A 20,866-nucleotide genomic window follows, 5' to 3' on the forward strand; every position below is an offset into this window, starting at 1 on the left:
ATATCCCTTAAGGGTTATATCATAAGGTGTGTTAATGAACCAGGCTGTTCTGCAAGTATATGGGAGTCTTCTTTCATTTTCACTTTCCCCTCCTTCATGAAAAATAATTTAAAAGTAAATCTTACTCATAAAGGCAAACAGCATTCATGCTTTGTTATCAGTTATTAGTCAACTGGACTAAGACTGTCTACAGAGTATTTAGCTTTTGTGCTGCAAATCAGGATTAACAACTTTCGGTCTTTACAAATTAGAACTGTTGACCTGTGTTCATTTGGTCCTTATTGTATCAACTTGGAAATACTCCATGCTTCCCCTTCTGGAAGTGTTTAATCTGTCAAAGTTGTTACCTCGCTTACAGTTAGAAACCTCCTTGGAAGGAGACCAAAGGTGCAGGTCAAACACAGAAATACTGAGCAAGCAGCAGGGCTGGGCTGAGGGCTGCTCGGAAACCCAAGGCAGAGCCACTGCCAACAACTGCAAATGCCACGAATGTGTTTTGCCCTGAACAGTGTGGGCTGGGGCAGATACCGCAGAGACAGTGCCGCCCTCTGCTCAGGCTGGTGCACGTGGACTTCCACATGACTGTAGGGAGTAATTGCTGCCTTTCCTCCGAAGATTAGATGATCTGGGAAACAAAGGTCATTTAGGTTTCTTGTCTGCTATACCTCTAAGGTTCCCTAGGTAGAAAGTATCAGGAGCTCTTGGTTTTGGAGTGGCAGCTTGTTGCAGAAGGCGTAGGAGAATAATACATCTCTGTTCTCCTGCAGTCATTTTGCTATCTCCCCCATAATGTGCAAACGTGCAGGGATTTGGGGTTTCCTTTGTTTGCTTCCTGTTTTAATCCAAAATCCAAGCAGCTCACAAGAAACAAAGCATAAAATCTCCCCAAGTGTGCAGTGTGGGTGTCTCCTGTGTGACAAGTAACCGCTTTTGCAAGTCCAAAAATAGTCCATGTGCTCTGTGCATCAGGAGCATTCTTGGAAACACTGCATGGATTCAGTGCATGGGGACATGCCAGGGTTCTGTAGCTTTGTCACCCCACCCTGTGCCTGCTCCCCAAGCCTGTGAGAGTGAGGATCACAGACAAATTTTTTGCATCAGAAAGGCAGTAGAAAAAATGAGGATTGACTGGCAAGTTTTATGTGTGGGCTGGCCCCATCCTGAGAGAAAGCAATAGTGTGCTCTTGTCATACTGCATACTTACCGAGTGTGTTTTGCAAATACTCCCATGACCTATAAACAGACAATAAAATTTCGGGGTGTAGATAGCTGACAGATTTTGAGGATTTAGGACATGAACCCACCAGCCTTTATTCATGTGTATAATCCTCATCCATGGAAATTGCACCAAATTTGTTGTTGCTGTTCACCCAGTGAGTCAGAGTAAGGCTTCTCTGCAGGTCACATTGTACTCTTCAGAGAACTGGTGCTTGTTTCCCCCTTTTGGATAGATAACTTCGGTGGCAAGCTGCCCGGCTCAGTCATATCTCGAAAATAAGCAAATCCAACTAACTTCCCCCATTGCTGAGCCTATTACAAGTGATGAAAGCTGTGATTCCAAGTGCCTTAGCCTGTCTGGGGGATTTTGCAAATCCTTGGGAGCCCGGAAGGAGAAAAATGCTGGTGTTCAGGCTCCGCGCCCCTTTATCGCTGGGAGCAAAAAGACAGAAATTAATTTAAAAATAAAAAAGCAAAGTGAAAAACAAATTAAACCCACCACAACCTGGGTTTTGCAGTGACTGAGGAAGTCGGCTCCCGAGACTGTTGCTCGTTTTCGTTTTCAATGCGGCTCTTTTTTGTTTCCGCCGCGAGAGGGCGGCGGCGGCCCGGGCAGCGCGGCGTGGCTCAGCCGGGACTCGGCTCGGCCGGCGCTGCTGCCTCGCTGGGCTCTCCTGTCCTGTCCTGTCCCTCCCCGCAGCCCCGGCACCCCGGCACTCCCGCTCACACCCCTCTCTTGCAGGTAACGTTCCGGACAAGGATCTACCACTGTAACATTAACAGCCAAGGCGTCATCTGCCTGGACATTTTAAAAGACAACTGGAGTCCAGCGTTAACCATTTCTAAAGTTCTCCTCTCCATCTGCTCCCTCCTCACAGACTGTAACCCCGGTAAGTTCCCCGGCGTGGCCACACAGACCACCTGCTGCCTCGCGCTCCCCCCAGCACCTACATAATGTGGCTCTCATCTCATCCCATTGGCTTTGGCCAGCTTGGCTCCAGCCTCTGGCAAAGCACATTTCCCTCTACGAGGCAGTCAGAGAGGGGTTGGAGGTGGTGGAGGGGGATATACCCTACCAGCCTGCTGTTCACCACTTCTCAGGCTGACCCATGGGGAAACTAGCAGTCCTCCTGCACATGAAAACTCCTTCCCATTCCAAACCCAGTCTTCACTGGTCTGTAGAGCTACAGTTAATTCAATAATGGAGCTTGAAGAGCCACAAATGCAGTTCTGAAAACAGGAGAGTTGATCTTTTACTTTCCACCATCCATTTAAAACTAGTGACCAACTAGGCCACAAATAGTCGTCACTACTGGTCTAACCCACCTGCTGTCCACACTAGTCAAGAAGAGTATGTCTTCATTTCCAAAGTCCTTTTACAGGTTTCATTTTTGTATGTCTAAAGATGAGAGGCCAGATTTCACACTGTACTAAACTTGTTGGAAAGATTAAATCCCTTCTTGAGATTTGATCTTTCCTAGAATTCTGGCAGCTTTGTTGCTACAAGTACACTTAGCATGAGTATCTCAGGCACCCTTAGAAGGAATAAAATAAACCTGAAATGCATGAATTGGTGAAAACCCTCAGTTATGCAAAATATGATTGATTGTTGTGTCTTGAGCTCCTTAAAACTTTATTGGCATTTCACTCTATTAGGTTACAGATTAGTACATCACCATAAATACACAAAATCAGAGAAGATACAGATCATCAATTCAGTACATTTAGATTGTTACAGTGTACCTTACCTGTGTGTTTGCCTTGTATGAAATTCAGACTTCAGCTTTATTTAAAAGTTTTGATTCAGTAACTTGTCTGAAATAAGCAGTGTGTTTCCTTTTCAGCTGACCCCCTGGTTGGAAGCATTGCCACTCAGTATATGACTAACAGAGCAGAGCATGACAGAATGGCCAGACAATGGACCAAAAGATACGCTACATAAATTGGATTTTCATCAAACTCTTACATTATTTGTCTGTGATGGAAAGAGCTGCTTATGATTTTGAAGGGGTGGGGGGAGGGAGGGTGCTGGTAAAGAGTAGGGTATTTCTATAACAGATTTTATTCAGTCTTTTATTTCCTAAGATTTTGTTGTTGTAACTTAAGGTATCTTGCTACAGTAGACAGCTAGGATTTGGAATAGCATATTTTAAGACTGTAATTAGTTCAGCAATATTAGCTCACATATAGTACCGAGAAGAATGTAAACTTCTTAGACTTCTTTGGTTTTCAGTTTGCTTGCAATATGTAAAAGATTAAAATTACCAGTTTAATTTTGTACAGGTACATAGGTTGATGTTTATGTAAAAGTCCTTTCAAGACTCTACACACTGTTTTTGCTTTTTTTTGTTTGGGTTTGAGGGATTTATTTCGCTCTGGGTTGAGTTTCTTTTTTTTTTTTTTTTTTGTAAAAAGATGTTGGGATTGTTTTTCCTTTGGAGGGCACATCGGTATTTAACAAATCCTTTTTAAAGACTGTCATCTCATGATCTGTGATATGGAGAGCTGGGTATATGGCCTCATATATTAAATGAGAAGTAGTTGATGTATTATAAGCCAATCTATCTTTGTGAAAAGAATAAAGGGTTTAATCAGGACTTATGGTAACCTGTAGTGAAATACCTTAAGCTGTTTAACTGTAAGGTGTGGAATAGGAGTCACTCAGTGGATTGGTTGTATGTTGTGGGCTACTTAAGTCTGCATTTGTTACTGTGCTAATAAAAAGATGTTTAAAAAAAAAAAAGAAGAAAAGTTTTCTGCTTAGTCCCTTGTTTTGTCACTTTGACTGAACAGTGTGTCCATATGCTTTGGAGGATTTATGCTGTGGTTAAGGACAAGGGTGAACTGCAGGTGAGTGCACTGACAGGTGCTATTTTAGGAAGACAGTTCTAGAAAACCATACAATGAATGACAGCGTAAGACCTCCAAAATTGTTCACTAAGTGTTGTGCAGGGACCTGGCCATGAGGAGGTAACTTGCCACAGAGTCCATGATAGTTACTTTCTAGCTTAAGTTTTCCCAGCCTTGCCTCTGCAGGACTGGCATGTTGTTTGAAAGTACCACCAGAAAAGCATAAGCCATCTGGAAGGGAAAGAGGCAGGAAGTAAAAGACGAAAAGAATGTCTTGATGCTTTTCTGATGGAGTGATCTCCTCATACTTGGAAGAGGAGAAGGAATCGTGTCCTGGTAAGCTAGCACACAGCACTGTAAAGGAGCATAAAGGAGACTTAATCTGTACATCCTTTAACTACCTATAAAGATTATCACCTAGAGACATAGTGTTTACATTGAGATGAGTAGCAACAGGGCAGTTAGTTGTGGATATGGCATTTCTGACCACTCCCTTAAGGTAAAGGCCGGAAGCACAGATTCATTTTCACATGGTGAGTGCTTCACTTTGTGACATTCTTGTTAGTGCTGAGTGGTCATCTGCACTCTTGGATTTGGTTTGGTGCTTTAAAATAAATTCTCTATACATTTCATTTACATACTTCTCTTCCTATCTAGATACAGAGCAAATCTAACTTGGTCCAAAGTAATCTATTAATTAGAGATGTCCTTTCCTTTGCTGGGTGGCTGTGGGAAGTAGCACCTTACCCTCATCGGCTGAACTGCCATCTCTTGACACAGTCCATGTTTTGGTGTATGAGCTCCCTCAGCTGTTTGCCTGTTTGGTATATAGCTACATCATACCAGAAGCATCTCTGGTAATCTTTCCCTCTCCTCTACTGAGTAAAGAGGTAAATTACTTAATCTCAGTAGGTTTTTGCCAGCTTCTTAGTTTGTGCCACTAGGACATGTCAAATTAACTGTTGTACCTGGTGGGGGTGACTGATTGTACAGTGTTTATTCAGCAGGGTAGAGGCTTAAGAGAAACAGAGAAAGATGGTTTAGTTTACTAATTTGTTTTTCTTCTTTATAATAATTTTTCTCCATTATCTTGTGAAGGGACTCCAGTTTTGCAGAAGGTAAGTGATCCCAGTGACCCAGAACAGGGTTTGAGTCAGTGGAACAGTAAGAACAAAATACGTGTTCTGCCCGTTAGCTACCACGTTGTACTCTGTACTTTGCTTATTAACCCCATGTAAAACTCTACTACAGCAAGTTTTGTTTTTATGCAGTACCAGCCACTGTGTACACATTGTTTGCACAGTAGACACTACATTTTCCATCACTTGTCAATGAAACACTGTGGTATTTAGAAAAACATCAGAATAAGTTTATGAAAGAAAACAGTGGGTGGTGATTTTTTTATCTGAATGCCTTGAATGATCTAAACTCTAAACTAAATTTAGCTAAGTCAAAGATAACATGTTTGCGTTTATGTAACCTACTTGGAAAAATGGCCTTAGTCATTTAGAAGATCCTTTTTCTCTTGTCTGTCTTTAAAATATTGTCAGGTCCTGGGAGTCCAAGGGAGCAAGTGAGCAAGCTACACTTGCACTGCACAGCTCTGGCAGCCTACAGGTGACATCAGTCTTGGCAATAGAATTGGCACCAAGTCTGCAGCGTGCAGAGCTGGACAGGAACCAGTCATCCCCGTTCTTTCCATCTCCAGGCATTTAAAGTTAATTCTGACCTGTCAACCTGCACTCCCTTGGCTCAAGGGTCAGCTTTAGCGACGCGCTGCTAGTAGATGTCTTCACTTATTTTGATTGATCCAAGGTAGATTCCAGTCCCTTTTAGAAGAAGGGCTCTGCAGAGCTGAAGAGGAACATGACCTGTTCGTTGGTAAGAGGTTGCAGCAAGGAGGTGAACAACTGCCGCTCTGAAGTCACCTCCACTTCCCAAGCATGCAGGCAGATACGGAGTCTTCTGGGTAGGGAGAATGCTGGAGTACACGTGTGTTCAGTAGGAAATGAGTGAGGAGGGAGTGTCGTCCTGCAGCATCACTGGGGACAATGACTATTACTAGCCAGGTTGGGGGAGGTCGTGCTATAGTGCTTACTCAGCTGCAGTGTTGCAATGGTAACAATTGTACGTTCCTAGCAGAGCATTACAAGAGCTTGCTCATTCATAATTGCTCTCTTATCTTACTCCTTGGCCACAGCAATTCAAACTATATTGAGCAAAGCACATAAACAGTTTCGTCTACCTTCATTGTAATGGTAGGGATACCTGCTTCCTTTTTAGTGAAGTATAATGCTGCTCTGATATTAATAATGCTGACAGACTTTAGTAATGCTGACAGACTTTATTAATCGGTATTCAGGAAGCGCAATACTATAAGCTTAATTGTGATAATTAAGCACACTATTTAGCAGTTATGATATGACAGTGCAAATATTGCTTGTGGTTTTGCTGATTCACAGTGAAATTCTCAGTATTTGTTCAAAACAGCAGTAACTTAGTGGAAAATGCAGAAACTGGGTACTTCACTCCCTCTTCCTGCTCTTGCCTTCAAATGTAAAGAAAGAAAAGCTAGCATCAATTAGTACAGGAGGTTTTTAGGTGCCAAAAACTGGCCCCTGTCTCTGGGAAAAGCTGCTCATTCTGTCGCTCTATATGTCCCCTTTTGTCCAGTTTACTGACAGGCTGATTCCTGCAGCACAGGCTTACCAGTGTTGAGTCCAATGCAGTACATGCAGTTGTGCCCCTGCAGCTGGACTGTGTCTAGTATATTATGACCAAGGCCATTTGTACATGTATTTCTGGGCATTTGCCACAAGGTTGTCTCCAAAAAGGCAGCCTCCTATACTCCCTAGCCCCCCCTTGCAGAGTAGTACAGCATTTAGTAGCAATTGTTATCTGGCCATGGGAGGGTGGATTGCTGCAGCTTGGCTGAGCAGCCAGGTAAGCATGCCCGAAGCAGAGCCCAGCAATCCCTCCTGCATACAGAACTGATCTGTATAATTCTCAGCGAAATTACCACCTATGGGAATGTGACTGATTTGCAGTGGATAGGCAGCAACAAAACCACACGCAGCTATGTTCTCCTTCAGGTTGCAGTTCAATTAATGAGTGCTCTGAGAGCTTTTCTGGTTTCTACAAATGAATTCCTGAGCTGAAAGCACTGCTTACCAAACTTTATTGACAAACTTCATGTTGGGGTAGATCTAGTATTTACCAGAAGACTCCAGAAGACTGGAGGGTGTTTTTTTATGATTTTGTTGCATTTTTTTTTCTTCCACACACTAGCAGCACACCAGTGGCTAAATCTGGTCATGGTTCCTCCTGCCCCATACCCTTCTCCTACAGCAAGACACTGATCTCAGCCTCTTGTAGCATCAAAAAGCCCTGTGGCCCTGTTTAAGGTCAAGGTAAAATAACTGCTTCCATTTCAAACATATTACCTTTCCAAATTGAATGCTTTATTGCAGCTAATACTTTTTGTGACTAGAGGCTATAGATCTGCAGGGGTATTATATACTGGTAAGCTTGTTGATTTGTCCCTCAACATGGCTGTGTCCAGGCACAGTAAAAGCCCTTACTAGAGAGGTATCCATCTATCCCTTCCTTCTCCATAACCCCGGTTGCAAAATAACTGCTCTCATGAAGTGCTTTTTGAGACTTTTACCACCAGCAACTTTTTCAAACTAAGTCAATGAGAAGGAAGTATACCTCTTAGCGATAAGCTTGCTGATTTTATTGCTGAATGATATTATTGCTTTAAGTGAAACTGCAAGAAGCAAATGGCACAAAAAGGACTCAGACTGACCTGACAGCAGGAGACAATGCTAAGCTAGTCTAGTTATCACAGTTATTCCCTTTGCTCTTCCTTCCAGGCAAGGGAAATGTTGATTTGTTCTGAGACTGGGACAGTTTGCTAGCTAAGAAGGTGAAGGGTTCAAGCAGTGTTTTCCGATCTGTCACAGTCACTTCCCACAGTCTCACTTTCTCAGCCCTTGCCCATTGCTGTGCTGCTTCTGCTTCCACATGCCTTTGGTCCAGGAGGTCACTTTTGTTTCCCAAGACAATAACTGTAACCTACAAACCAAACAAGAGGGTGAGCTTTACACCAAAACCATCCACCAGTCACAATCCTTTTAGACAGTGGGCAAGTAGCAATACAGTTCAGACTTGTTCTGTAACTTAGCTCTAGCACAAGGTAAGTTGCATGTAGTTTAGAAGATCAGGGTCTGGGATTTCAATTAGCCTCATCTACTTATGGCTTGGAAGCTTGTTTTAATCATAGGATATGAAGGACTTCCCCTTCTCAACACCCCGCTCCCTCCCCACCCCCAACGATTGATTGAAGGGAAACAATACCCAAGAGATCCAAAGTTTAACAGCCCTATTCTCCACTTACTTGGCAATTGAGCTGCCCTGGACAAATGACAAGAGTGTGACATCTGAGTAGGTCACAGCAGCAGGTGCTTGAAAGATGAAAAAATGCACAGCAGCAGAGAAAGCCTGGACCCTACAGTGGTGGGTTTTGCCCTGTTTATTTCTTTCCCAAGCCCCATCCCACAATATAAAGGAAGCCAACCGTGCCAGTAGGCTGGGCTGTGGGGCCCCTCTCCTATCCCAGCCCCCCCAGGCACCAAAAGCCACCAGAAGGACCGAAGGGGACAGTCTGCTGAAAGGGGTAGATAAGCACCAGCAGCAGCCTCTGGGGAGCAGTTTCAAGAGCAGGTGGTTAGCTAAGGAGAGGAGCCACAGCAGTATCAACTTAAAACTGTAGTTGTAAGGATCCATCAAGTGACTTGTGTATCACCCAGACAGTCCAGGGTGGCTGAGCTCAGAAGCTTTCCCAGTACTTCAGCTCTAGGAAGTGCCAAAGGCAGTGCTGGCCACGTGAAGCTACTGCTCCTCCTTATTTTAAGTTAACTGTTTTCTAAAAATGTTTTACCAGCATCAGCTCTTAGGGGAAACCATGCCAACATTTTTAGTTCAAGGTCCTTAGTCAAACTCTGTTTTTATCTCTGTATTCGTGGTTTGACAAAGATCAAGTGATAAAGTCCTCTCTTGCTGATGATTTGTGGGTTTTGCTATGGCCACACCTGCTTGCTCTTTCCTGTTCATCAGGCTAAACCCAGGATGCCTTCTGCTTCTTTCCAGCTAGAGATGTTTGTCCTGTTCCTGTGAGGTCTGAGGCTTCCTGTCTTTTCTACAACAGTCCAGGGTATTTGGGAAAAATGCTGTCTAGGAGTTTTTTTTCCCCCCTCTGTGAGGGCTTTGAAAGAAGCTATAATCTTCATGTGTATTTACCACATGCTACAGCTGAATTTTAGCTATGGCAAAGCTCTGTCAGTATAACAGAACAAAACTTCTATTTAGTGTAAAATTTGGCCAGGCTTTAAGGTGCATGCTGCAGAACCCCCACAGCCAGAAGAGGCAAGGAACCAGCCATCAGTGCTTTCTGTCATCTGCCACACAACAGGGGACTGTACCATTCAACAAGTTGAAGTTCTGCCAGCTCAGAAGCACCATGTGTGGAGATAGATCCCCAATTAAAAATTCATTCTAGCAGAGCCCACACTTTAAGACATAGAATCATGAATCATTAATCTGCTGATTAACAGCTATCCCAATCTTACCTTATATACCTCAAAGCCCATTTTCTATGGAAATCACAGGAATGAAAACTTCTATTTTGTCCATCTTATTGTGGGCACCACTCTTAACTATGTTATCCTCAGTCAAAATCACAATTTTAAGCTCTCTAAAAGGATAAGCAAACTGGCTGTTTTCTAAAATCATGCAATGAGAGAGGAGAGTTCTGACAGGTCACACGGAAGAGTGGGACACAGATCCTGTTGGGGCTGTGACGCCCACATTACAACATCCTGTATAGTAACAAATCAGGGCCCTCACAAAACACAGTGCCTGGGAAAAATTTCCTGCTAGTCCACCTTTCCTTGCCCTGTAGGGGAGTTATGCTTGACTCCTGTATCCCTGATATACGTGACAGTCTGCAGCTCACACCAGCCCTACCACCTAGCATACCTCTCCCATGACTGCACGTTTGTCTCCCGTCAAACTTGAGCCTGCCTTCCTCCACCACCCTGTATGCTGTCAGTACAAAACAAGCTACATTTTTGCAAAGTCTCTCCCTACCATTATCCAATTAATTCTTCATGCATTTTTTTTCTTTTGAACAGCATAAAACAGGCATTTGGAAAGCTGTAGGCTAAAGACATTTAACAGGGAAAACTACTCGAGAATATAAAGATACTGTAGGAAAAGCTGTAATGCTAGTGCCACACGCAAGTTATATTTGTTCAGCTAAGCTGGAACACTGTCAGCTGAAAACACTAGCTGCTTTCTAAGGGAAAATAGAGCAGTCATTTCACACAATTGAATTGATTCAATATGGTTGTTAAAATACATTAAAGCTGCTTTGCCAATTGACTAATGTCTGGGAGACCCATTGTCAATTACACTAGTTTGTAAGCCATCAAGTACATGAATACAAAACAAACAAAGATAATGCCCTTCGTTATATTATTCTATGCACTTGACTTCCCCTGTACAGCATCTAAAAAAACATATGAGCTGCACTGCTGTAGACCATATGTTTTATTAGTCATAAGTGTCCTGGCTGGTGCATTCAGCTGACTGAATTTTAGCTGTAATAGAGGAAATAAGGAGGAAAAAAAGCATTCTTTTGCATGACCTGCACGGCATGTGAATTAGGCTTCCTCGGCATGAGAAGGCCTCCTTTTTTCTGTGTTGCCCAAGGCTGTGGGTGTGTTCATTTTCCTTCACACACAACACTTACAGAAACAAAAACTGGGCTTTGCAACCTTAACTTCCTATCACTGATACAGCATTTAGCCAACCATGCATTTACCTCCTTTTTGTCTCTGAAGACGTCAATTTCCTTTTTGAGCAGTTCAACTCTTTGGAACGCTTCTAGGCTGGTCACAGCATACACCAGAATGAAGCCATCAGCCACAGAGAAATAGTGTTTCGGCAATTCCACGCCTTCCTGAAGGCCCCTGGTGTCATAAAGCCTCAATTGTTCCTTCACGCCTCGGTCTGTCTCCACCGATGCCAAATACACATCTTCCATTGTGGCACCCTCTTCTAAGCCTGTTTGGAAACAAGCAGGAAAGTTCTGCTGCTGTAAGTACAGCCCCACTAGAAGAATTCTTTGCAGCACAGCAGAGTTGTGCCCCACAGCAGCTTTCAGTGCATGTTTTCCAGAATGACTTGACCAGGCCTTGACCTTGCCTGGCATCCCCATGGAGAGCTGTATTCGTAGATGACTGCACTAGCTATTTCCAATAGTGACATTGTGAATGCATTAATATGTAAGCACAAGATTATGCCTGTAATATTAATCTATACAACATGCACATTCAGAATAGGATAAGATATATGGTCTCCTCCCAAGGTTTCCAAACTCCAACCACCCAGTTGTACAAGTTGTGTGCCAAACATGCTACAAAACAAGCCTGCCCAAACATACTCTTTTTGGAACAACAGCCAGGGAACACCAGATAGTCAAGTACTAATATCTGAAGCCTACTTTTTTGCTTCATAATGAGCTGTATCATACTGCAGAAGCAGGAGCCAAAGGAATAATTCTGGAAATGAATGTGTATTGGTGGTACAACTAACCAGTAAGTGAAATCAAACCAGAAAGGGAAGGGGATGTTTACAGGCAAACAAAGTTGCATACTATATTTGCTCAAATACCCAGTGAGTTTTTTCGATCCCCTAGGGATTTAAAATGACTCAGATTTGCTAATAGGAGCAAGTTCTTTTACTGCAAGGCAAGAGCATGAACAAGGTAAGAAGTTTTCTTACTTGTATCACATGTTCCACAGTGACTATCTGCATACTAGCCCTCTTCCCCTCCACATGGTAAAAGCGGGGTAATTCAAAGCAGCTTGCTTTGAACTAATTAAAATTATTTTTTCTAAGCCAAACCTGAAAGCACATAAATCACTTTAGCTTTGTGTTGCTCCTGGATGCAGGTGCATAAGGTTGCAGATCTAAACAACCTTTGTATAGTGTGGCTGGGCCACTTTCAGAGTTGGTTTTAAGTATTCATATAAACACTCTGCAATGCACATTTTTGCCTCCACTGCACTCCTATATACAATTGTTTGCTGTTGCAGGACTAAAATAATGAGTCCTGCTTTATTCTCTTTGTCTGCCAAAAAGGGACCATTTTAGTGCATTGTTTAAGAAAACACAAGGGATTATCTGGCCTGTAAAAATAAGGATTTTGCTATATTCAATGACACTATTCAAAACACTTCACATTGACAAACAAGCTAAAGCATTCCACCCACGCTGATGGTTTGCCGTGATGTATGCAGCATTCCTGTGCAGGAAAGTGGCACAAGCTGTTCTTTTTGCCCCTCTCTGTGCAGTCTTCATAGATCAAACTCTTATTAGGTTTCCAATGATTTAATTTATCTCGCCTCCAAATATAGCCACACTAATGTGTGGAAGCAAAAGTAAGAACAGAAGGACAAAGCAAAGGTTAATAAAAAGAGGAAGCACAAATGCATTCTGTGTGATTGTAGAATGTATTAAAGGGGCATTTTTAAAGACTAAGGTAGTAACACAGCCCTTTCTGGATACAGCACTGTTGTTTAGACACAGCACTATATTCTTGCTCTGCCTCATTGCATTATACAGACAGGTCAAACAAATATTTAGCATCAGTAAATACGGCTTTGGCAAGACAGAAGGGACTGTAAATGCCTAAGTTTTCTTTTTTAAAAGCAATGAATAATATTGTACAGTTTTTCATCCTCTAAATGCTTCACTGTAATTCAACAGCATCTAATATATCAACGTTATCCTGTGACAATCTCTTCATAATAGCATTAAAAGAAGCAGTGAAAAGTATGTCTTTTAACCTCCTATTTAAAAATGAAGAGCAAAATTTAAGACCTGGGACTTAACTCAGTGGAACAGAGCCACAAATTTTGATGTGAAATGGGTTGGGATGGGGGGGTGGCATTTAGGAGGGAGTTTAAATTTATGTACCAGTATCAGATTCCAGAGGTGAAATTTCACCTAAGTGCACTGGGGGAGGGAGAATATGTAAGTAGTTTACTTAGAAAACACAGATAATTTTTAGAAATACCTGTGTCACCTTATTCTGGGCCCTGCTCCTAAATCCCAGACCACGTGCTAGCCACAACTTGCAACAATCACATTTACATTTCTTGTTAGTACCATCCCATTCAAACACTCCCTAGGTCTCCATTCAAACATGGGCCAGGCAAGTTGTTGTAAGAGTAGCAACACTAGTCAGCGTCCTAGAAAGGTGCTGGCACCATCCCACCCTCCCTGCCACAAACATCCTGGTTCTCCTTGCCTACACTGGCATCCCCAGGCATTTCACCTCTGCTCTCTGGGAGGGCAAGGGCAGCTTGTGCTGGGAAGTCACAGTCCTGCAGACTACTGCCAGCTTGAGTAGGTTTTCCACGGAGCAGAGCACTATAGTGGGCCAGCTTTCCGGTTTAGAAGTTACAGGGGTGAAGGGGAACTAACAAGATTGTGCGCAATGTCATGCTTCCTTTGACAACTAAAGATATAAAAAAATTTGGAGAGGGAAAGGAGGAATAAACAGAAGTGATGCCACTTTCTAGCACCTACTTAGCTGGTGCAAATCTTAGGAGAGGCAGAAAGGTCTTTGTTACTGACTGCTGCCACAGAGGAACTGCAATGGGAAGCCTCAGTCATAAATTGGGTAGAGTTCCAACCCCTTGTGGCTTCCCAATGAGGTAAAGAAAAGGCTTAATATACTAATGAATACTGCACACTCAGGCTAGGCACAGTAAATATACCTAAGTAAATAAAAATTTCAAGATGGATGGTATTTCAAAATTTCCCAGTTGGATCTTGAATATTAATACAATACAAATTTTGTGTCTTCTTGAGTATTTTCAAAGATCTCCTGAGTAATCTCTTTTCCCCCTTTTCCAGAGGAATTCAGCAAAATGGTTCTAAAACCTGCTACTCCCTACGGTTGCAAACTGCAGGATAACAGGCTTGGCTTATTTAGATATCAAATGACAGTGTATCCGAGGGTCCCTGACGTGGTAAAGAGCAGGACAGACCTGAAGAGGAGCTGATGTGTTTAGATTTAGCTGTTAGGGCAGTAGTGGTCCCACCAACCAATAGCCAGATTGTGACCCTCAGTTACATACATTCAGTTCCATTTTAATCTATTTCTAAAATGCAAAGCTGACTGCATCTCTGTCACAAGGTAGTTTAAATTTAAGAAGTGAAGATGTGAAAAAGTGTCTCTGCCCTTGGCAAGAGGGTTGGAAAGAGATGATCTTTAAGGTCCCTTCCGACCCAAACCATTTTATGATTCTATGCATGCACAATTAGGTTAATTAGCCTCCACATCCTCCATATCTTTGGAGCCATGTAAGCCAAAACCCCAAATCCCTCCAGCTGGACCAAGTGAGGCAAATTCTCTCAATATGGCTTCTACCACAGTAAATTATGGTGGTTTTGTTCCTTGCTAGTAAGAGGATCTGAAGTAGCTGCTTATGAATAACCTGGCCATACCAGCTATTTACACAGCCAGGAGGCAGAGATAAGTCTCCTACAAGGGAGAGTTCTCATCTCCCCCTGTTGTGCTGATAAGCTTTACCATAGGCTGAGAGGCTAGAAATATTTTAAAGGCAGAAGGAAGATTCCTTTTTGCACCATCACTGAACAGGAACACTGTTTAAGGAAAAATACCTATCCTCTTTACAAACATGTCCTGTGCCAAGGCTAAGCCAGCAAGTCTCCTGTTAGCCTGGTCAAGAGAGGTCAGGCCAAGCAGTGCCAGGTACCACAGGTACTAAGTGGGACAATGTTCTGCTGGCAGTCAATGACCCTTTTCATGACTGAGGACATAAGACTGGCCCCTCTTCCTTCAGGACAGCAAGAGAAGGTGAAGGATTTGGACAAACACAACACTTAAGTCATGAAAAGAGAGATCATCGCAGGTACCAGGCAATCACAGAATCATAGAATATTCAAGGCTGGAAAGGACTTCTAAGATCATCGAGTCAAACTGTTAAACCAGCACTGCCCAGCCCACTAACTGTGTCCCCGAGTGCCATTATCTACATGTTTTTGGAACACTTCCAGGAAGGGTGATTCCACCACTTCCCTGGGGAGCCTACTCCAATGCCTGAACACCATTGCAGGGTTTTTCCTAATATCCAATCTAAACCTCTCCTGGCACAACTTGAGGACATTTCCTCTTGTCCTGTTGTTACATGGGAGAAGAGACTGACTACCACCTTGCTACACCCTCTTGTCAGGTAGCTGCAGAGAGCAAAGGTCCCCCTTTGGAGCTTCCTTTTCTCCAGGCTAAACACCCCCAGCTCCCTCACCTGCTCCTCATCAGACTTGTGCTCCAGAGCCTTCCCTTCACCAGATTAATTTTCCTTCTCTGGACACACTTCAGCACCTCAATGTCTTCCCTGTAGAGCAGAGCCCAAAACTGAACACAGGATTGGAGATGCAGCCTCACCAGTGCTGAGCACAGGGCAACAATCATTGTCCTGGCCCTGCTGGTCACATAATTTCTGATACAGGCCAGGATGCCATTGGCCTTCTTGGCCACCTGGGCACACTGCTTTACACATGTATGTACCACAAACATGTGTGCAACTCCTAACGACTATTTGTCCTGACCTATGGTAATATAGTCCCTGCATGACTCAAAGCTAAATCTGCACTGATTTCAAACATCTCCTTGCAGGTTTTTTTTCCATTTCTTTGTATTAGTTTAGCAAGAGTGTCTGCCATGTAATAGCTACATTATTTTATGTGGCTCTGAGAGAGTCTCTCATCTTTTTGTCCTCTCCCTTCCCATCCTGGGGCACAAGGCAAACTCTCTTGCATCGTTTAAAACTCTCTCTTTAGTTTAAAGCCTAGCACAAAATCCAATACCAGACATTGTTGCTCACATGCTATGGGGACACAGATCCTCTTTTTTTGGGGTATTCCTCCTTCCTAAGTACTTTTTCCTCTTTAACCTCAAGCAATCTTAATGCCTTTGCAACAGTGCTAGCTGCTGACCATGTAAGTAACAGTGACAATTAGGGATTTCATCCCTGATAGCCAGGGAGACCTGAAGGTGCATGTGTTTCTAGGAAAAGAAACACAGTGCAACTGGGTTTACAGCACCATCACCAAGCACACAGCCAGGAGCACGGGCTCAAAGCCAAGAGCTTTACATAGCAGCATGAAACCTTCAAGGACTCTAATCACTTCCCTGGCACCAGCTGTGCCACCACTCCTTTTTACAGGAATGTCAACAGGAGGCACGTGAGCATTGACAGACTCATGGCTGATTTACAGCCAGGAGGAGACCCTCGTGCCAGTGCCTGCAACACCTCGGAAAATGGCAGCAGACCTTGTGCTCTGAGCCTCCAACCAAGTTCTAGCATGCCTCTTGTCACTGAGAGGAGGATGTGCCTGCCATCGGAACGGAAAGACTCCCTGCGTTGGCTCGGCCGTCCTCCCCACGGCTCCTGGGCCCTTGGAGTGGCTGCAGAGCTGCTCCTGACGTCAGTCAGGAAGCACAGGTTTTGAAACAGCTTGTGTCCATGTTGCCATGCCCGGTGAGCTGCCTTGCTGGTTGGCTCTGAACAGACAGGCTTTCAGCAAACACACTAGTCCTTTCTTGCCTCCGGCCAAAAGGGCCTGCAGCCAAGATGTACATGTCAGCTTTCTGGAGCTCGCAGCTTTAGGAAACGAGGATCAAGATCCTGTAGTCATGTGTCAGGTGTGGAAGGGCCACCCCTGCAATGTTAACACCATTGTGCAGTTTAAAGCAGCTCTGCTAAGGAGCAGTCAAAGACTCACCGTTCCTCAAACTCTGTTCTCGAGTAGTGAGACCCTCACAGTGGCATCCTGCTTCTGCAGTTTGGGAGTTAAATCAATACAGAGTGCAACAGTAGCTGAAGGTCCTCTGGGAACCACTTCCACCAGCCCATACTCCAGGCACCCTCTGCCACCACTGCCTATGTGCTGAGGAAGAGGCAGGAAGGATGGTGACCACTCAGCAGGACTGCCAAAAGCACCAGTTTATCAGTCCATCCCCCCAAATGTGCCTGATGGCCTATGTAGGGGATATCAAAATTGCTGGGCCATGGCCACTCATCTCTTGGGTCTGCAGCAGCTCCGTAATGACCCTCTCCATAACTTGATCTTGACTCTGCTACTTGCCCTCTTTATCTGAATGTCTTAGGAATAAGATTTGACCAAAATCACAGAAAACAGGAGACCACCTTCTTCCTTCTCCCCCTTGTACTCCCCATCCACTATCAGCTGCTCTTTCTCTTACCAGTACCTCCAAAAAATAAGAGCAGAGCTGCAGGCAAGGAAAATGGATTTTTTCAAGGGGGTGGAGGGGGAGGTCTGCATTGCTCAATGGCCAAGCTGGAGCAGAGCATTTGGGAGTGACAGAGGGACACCCACGGCTAAACCCCAGGCACGAGGCCTCCCTCTGGTTATGTCAGCCAGTGTCCATGACGTTGTATAATCATGTACATGGCTGGCTCCATAAATAGCTCCTTTGATCAGCAACACCCGAATATCCTTCCTGCCTGGGTTGCTAATAGGAGGCAGGAATTAATGCAAGGCAATACGATTTAAGTAACGTGGCCTTGCTCATGCTGCCTGGCTGTCTCTGACAGTCACCCAGCCCGGCACAGAGCAGAGGCAGGTTGGCAGCAAAGGGAAAAACCTTCAGCCTGCAGGTTTTGCAACCTTCACGTTGAAAGCTACACAGGGCTACGTGCCTAGCCCTTGGTAGGATGCTGGAAACAGATGTTGCTGCAACATTAGAGGAAATCCTCCTCTTAAACACGGGTATTAGCACACAGTTCTGTATCATGCTTTGCCAGCAAATTCCTCCAATCCACACATTTTAAAGGTGCAGTGCTGCAAAGCACCATTCTAGAAATCCTTGTGTTTATCCAACAAGTTATCCTAATGCCTAATTTACCAGCTCAAGAGAAAAATTGAAAGTGACTAAACATCTGTCAAAGCCCTGGTGCCACCCCTTGTTTCTAGGTGAGGCAGGAATAATTTGTCAGCCTGATGATCACTGCCCTTCGTTTCAAAGCCAAATGTGGAAACAGAGGGAAACGTGCTGGCTTTGCTTTTGTTCCTTTTCTCTTGTGCACAGCAAATATTAGACATTCCCTGTTCCTATGTAGAGTCTATTTTTCCCAGTAGGATTTCTTTGAGAGCAGAGATGCTTGGCCTTCAAGGTTTAGCACGGAACATGGAACCTAAAGCTGAGCTGGTTTTCTTTCCAGAGCTTGATTAAATGTTAGCCAAAATCAAGCAAAATAAAGCTTTACAAAGATGAAACAAAAGTCTAAACAGTGTCTACACTCATCATATGACAGCTATTTATTTTTCAGGCATCTACAGCACCTTTCAGGGCATGAGATACTTCCTTTGTAAATAGGCAGCAGGCACATCACCTACTTTCAATGTCTGTTTATTTTTAAACATTCTTGTGTTTTATTACTGGGAACATCATGGAACGGGTTCTTCTCCAAGCTCTTTTAAAAATCAGTAAGTAAGGGACCATGAATTTCAAGAACGGCACAGAAATACCACAAAACCACATTAATTTCCTCCTTCACCTCAGCACAGTTTACAGTCCTCAGTTTTTGGCATTTTGGGGCCCACACAGAACAAGATGCTGAAAAACCTCCCCCCAAAAGTAAAAACATCTCACCAACAGTATGCTTTCCATAGAGAAGCTGCTCCAAAATCGCAGTCTTTCCCACGGAGGCCATTCCACAAACCACCACCTTGTAGCCCTTGCCCATGGCTCCCGGGGGCAGGTTCCGCAGCGCAGCCCTGTGCAGACACGGGAGGCTGTCAGCCTGGCACGGGGCAGGGATGGATGGATGGATGGATGGAGGGATGGATGGATGGATGGATGGATGGATGGATGGATGGCACCCAGCGGGAGCGAAGCCCGCGGAAGGCGCAAGGCAAAGCGCGAAGCAGCAGCGGGGGCACAGCTCCCTCCCAGCGCTCACCAGCGGCTGATATTTTTAGGACTAGAGTTTCCTCCCACACCATTTTTTCAGGTTTTACGCTGCTGCCAGTGGTGCTGATGCTTGCCTGCAGCCTCCACACTTGTCCTGTCAGGCTCGGGGAGACTGGGAGCACTGGAGCATGCAAACCCCCGGGGCAAGGGCTGTGTTTGGCGCGTGTGTGGCATGGTGTTATCAGGCTTCCCGGGTCTGCAGTGGGCCTGATGGTATCTCATGGTACCAGGAGGACTTCTGGAAACGCAAGACAGTGGTGGCTCCTTCCCTTTTATTTCACCCACAGAAAGTTTCTAGCTTTTACAGACAAGGAACTACAAAACAGGAGCTTTAAAGGCACAAGAAAGCAAATGCAGAAGCAGGTTTTTTTAGTCTGCTTTGTATCAGTTGGGATGGGTGGGGGTTAGTTCTAGCAGGAGGCATCCAGCAGCTAGGGCCACTTCCCTCTGCCACTGAGCCATGGCAGGGCAGCAGGCCCTGACTCAGTTTGCTGTTTGGAGCAATTTCCCACAGAGAGAGACAAAGAGTACCTTTTCTGGACCAGGAGGGGCTGGTGTTGTCCTGCTTCAATTCCAGTTTAACCAGGTAATGCTTCACAAGCCAGGGGGCACTGAAAAGCGTACACTGAAAAACAGAAAGGTCATCCTGCAGCTACAGATAGGCAGGCAGACAGGACTTGCAGGCTGGGAGAGCCTAACTCATGGAATCATAGAACGGCTTGGGTTGGAAGGCAGCCTAAAGATCCTCTCCTTCCAGCGCCCTGCCATGGGTAGGGATTCCACCAACTAGACTAGGTCGCTGAGTGCCCCATCCAACCTGTGCCATGCCATATGCAGGATGGATGGGAGCAGGGACAGGAGTAGATCACTGGGTAAAGCCAGGGCCTGCAGAACTGGGGACTCCATGACATCCTCTCCCTTCCCACCCATTCCCCCCACCCCACCCCCACTGAAAAGGTTTTAGAATTGTTTTTAGGGCTTTTTTTTGCCCTTAAGGTTTATTGTTTAGAATAGAACAGAATCATTGGGTTGGAAGAGACCGTTAAGATCATCCAGTCCAAACATCAACCCAGAACTAACACTGTAGCCCCTAAACCACGAAACCACATCATCCAGCACCAGATCCAGATGCCTTTTAAACCCCTCCAGGTCTGGTGACGCCACAACCTCCCTGAGCAACCTATTCCAATGCCTGACCACCCTAACAGTGAAGAATTATCTTCTAATACCTAATCTGAGTCTCCTCTGTCTCAGCTGAAGGCCAATTCCTGTGCTGCTCTCACTGCAGCCATGGCAGAAGACACTGTACTCCCCCTCAATACAGCCTCCTTTCAGGGAGTTGTAGAGAAGGATGAGGTCCCCACTGAGCCTCCTCTTCCCCAAACTAAACAAACCCAGCTCCCTCAGCCGATTCTTATAATCTCACGATTTAAAAAAATAATATCATTTTAGACATTTTTTTGAGGGTTCTTTTCAGGGTTCTAAGGAAAGTCCCAATGCCTGACCCGGGGCTCTGATGGGGGTGGGGGGAGGGGGTGTCTCAGGGGATGCCGCATCTCGCCAAGCCGCTGCCCCAGTGCAGCCCCCGGGCGGGCCGTGCCCCAATGCGCGCCCCCGGCCCCAGAGCGCGCCCCCGGGGCCGCACCCCCCCCGCCGCGAGCGCGCACCTGGACAGAGCGTCCCGCCCGGCCCCATTGATCC

General features: G+C 44.9%; 2 protein-coding genes across 9 annotated transcripts in view; one reads left to right on the plus strand and one right to left on the minus strand.

The window, feature by feature from the left end:
• UBE2E1 (ubiquitin conjugating enzyme E2 E1) overlaps positions 1–3,969 on the plus strand; it is a 45,059-nt gene extending 41,090 nt beyond the window's left edge. For all 4 annotated transcript variants that reach the window (XM_085051084.1, XM_085051085.1, XM_085051086.1 and 1 more), the window contains 2 exons: positions 1,961–2,108; positions 3,063–3,969. In XM_085051084.1, the coding sequence (XP_084907210.1) occupies positions 1,961–2,108; positions 3,063–3,160 (246 nt within the window). In that variant the 3' untranslated portion in view covers positions 3,161–3,969. The remainder of the gene's footprint in view (positions 1–1,960; positions 2,109–3,062) is intronic.
• On the minus strand, positions 1,296–20,853 carry NKIRAS1 (NFKB inhibitor interacting Ras like 1). Of its 5 annotated transcripts, none has more exons than XM_085051090.1 (6): positions 20,833–20,853; positions 19,697–19,790; positions 18,845–18,969; positions 10,955–11,196; positions 7,877–8,145; positions 1,296–1,650 (listed from the first exon to the last, which is right to left on the minus strand). In XM_085051090.1, the coding sequence occupies exons 3-5, from the start codon at positions 18,936–18,938 to the stop codon at positions 7,906–7,908; spliced, it is 576 nt and encodes a 191-aa protein (XP_084907216.1). In that variant the 5' UTR covers positions 18,939–18,969; positions 19,697–19,790; positions 20,833–20,853; the 3' UTR covers positions 1,296–1,650; positions 7,877–7,905. The 5 variants fall into 5 exon arrangements, 3 of the variants coding, with proteins under 3 accessions (XP_084907216.1, XP_084907215.1, XP_084907214.1); XR_014849809.1 differs by lacking the exon at positions 1,296–1,650 and adding an exon at positions 3,604–5,679 and having other exon boundaries at positions 5,798–8,145; XR_014849808.1 differs by lacking the exon at positions 1,296–1,650 and adding an exon at positions 3,604–4,422 and having other exon boundaries at positions 5,553–8,145.
• Between the last annotated feature and the right edge of the window lie 13 nt (positions 20,854–20,866).

Source organism: Lichenostomus cassidix, chromosome 2, assembly GCF_008360975.1.
Source record: "Lichenostomus cassidix isolate B80296 chromosome 2, HeHo_3.0, whole genome shotgun sequence".
NCBI lineage: Eukaryota > Metazoa > Chordata > Aves > Passeriformes > Meliphagidae > Lichenostomus > Lichenostomus cassidix.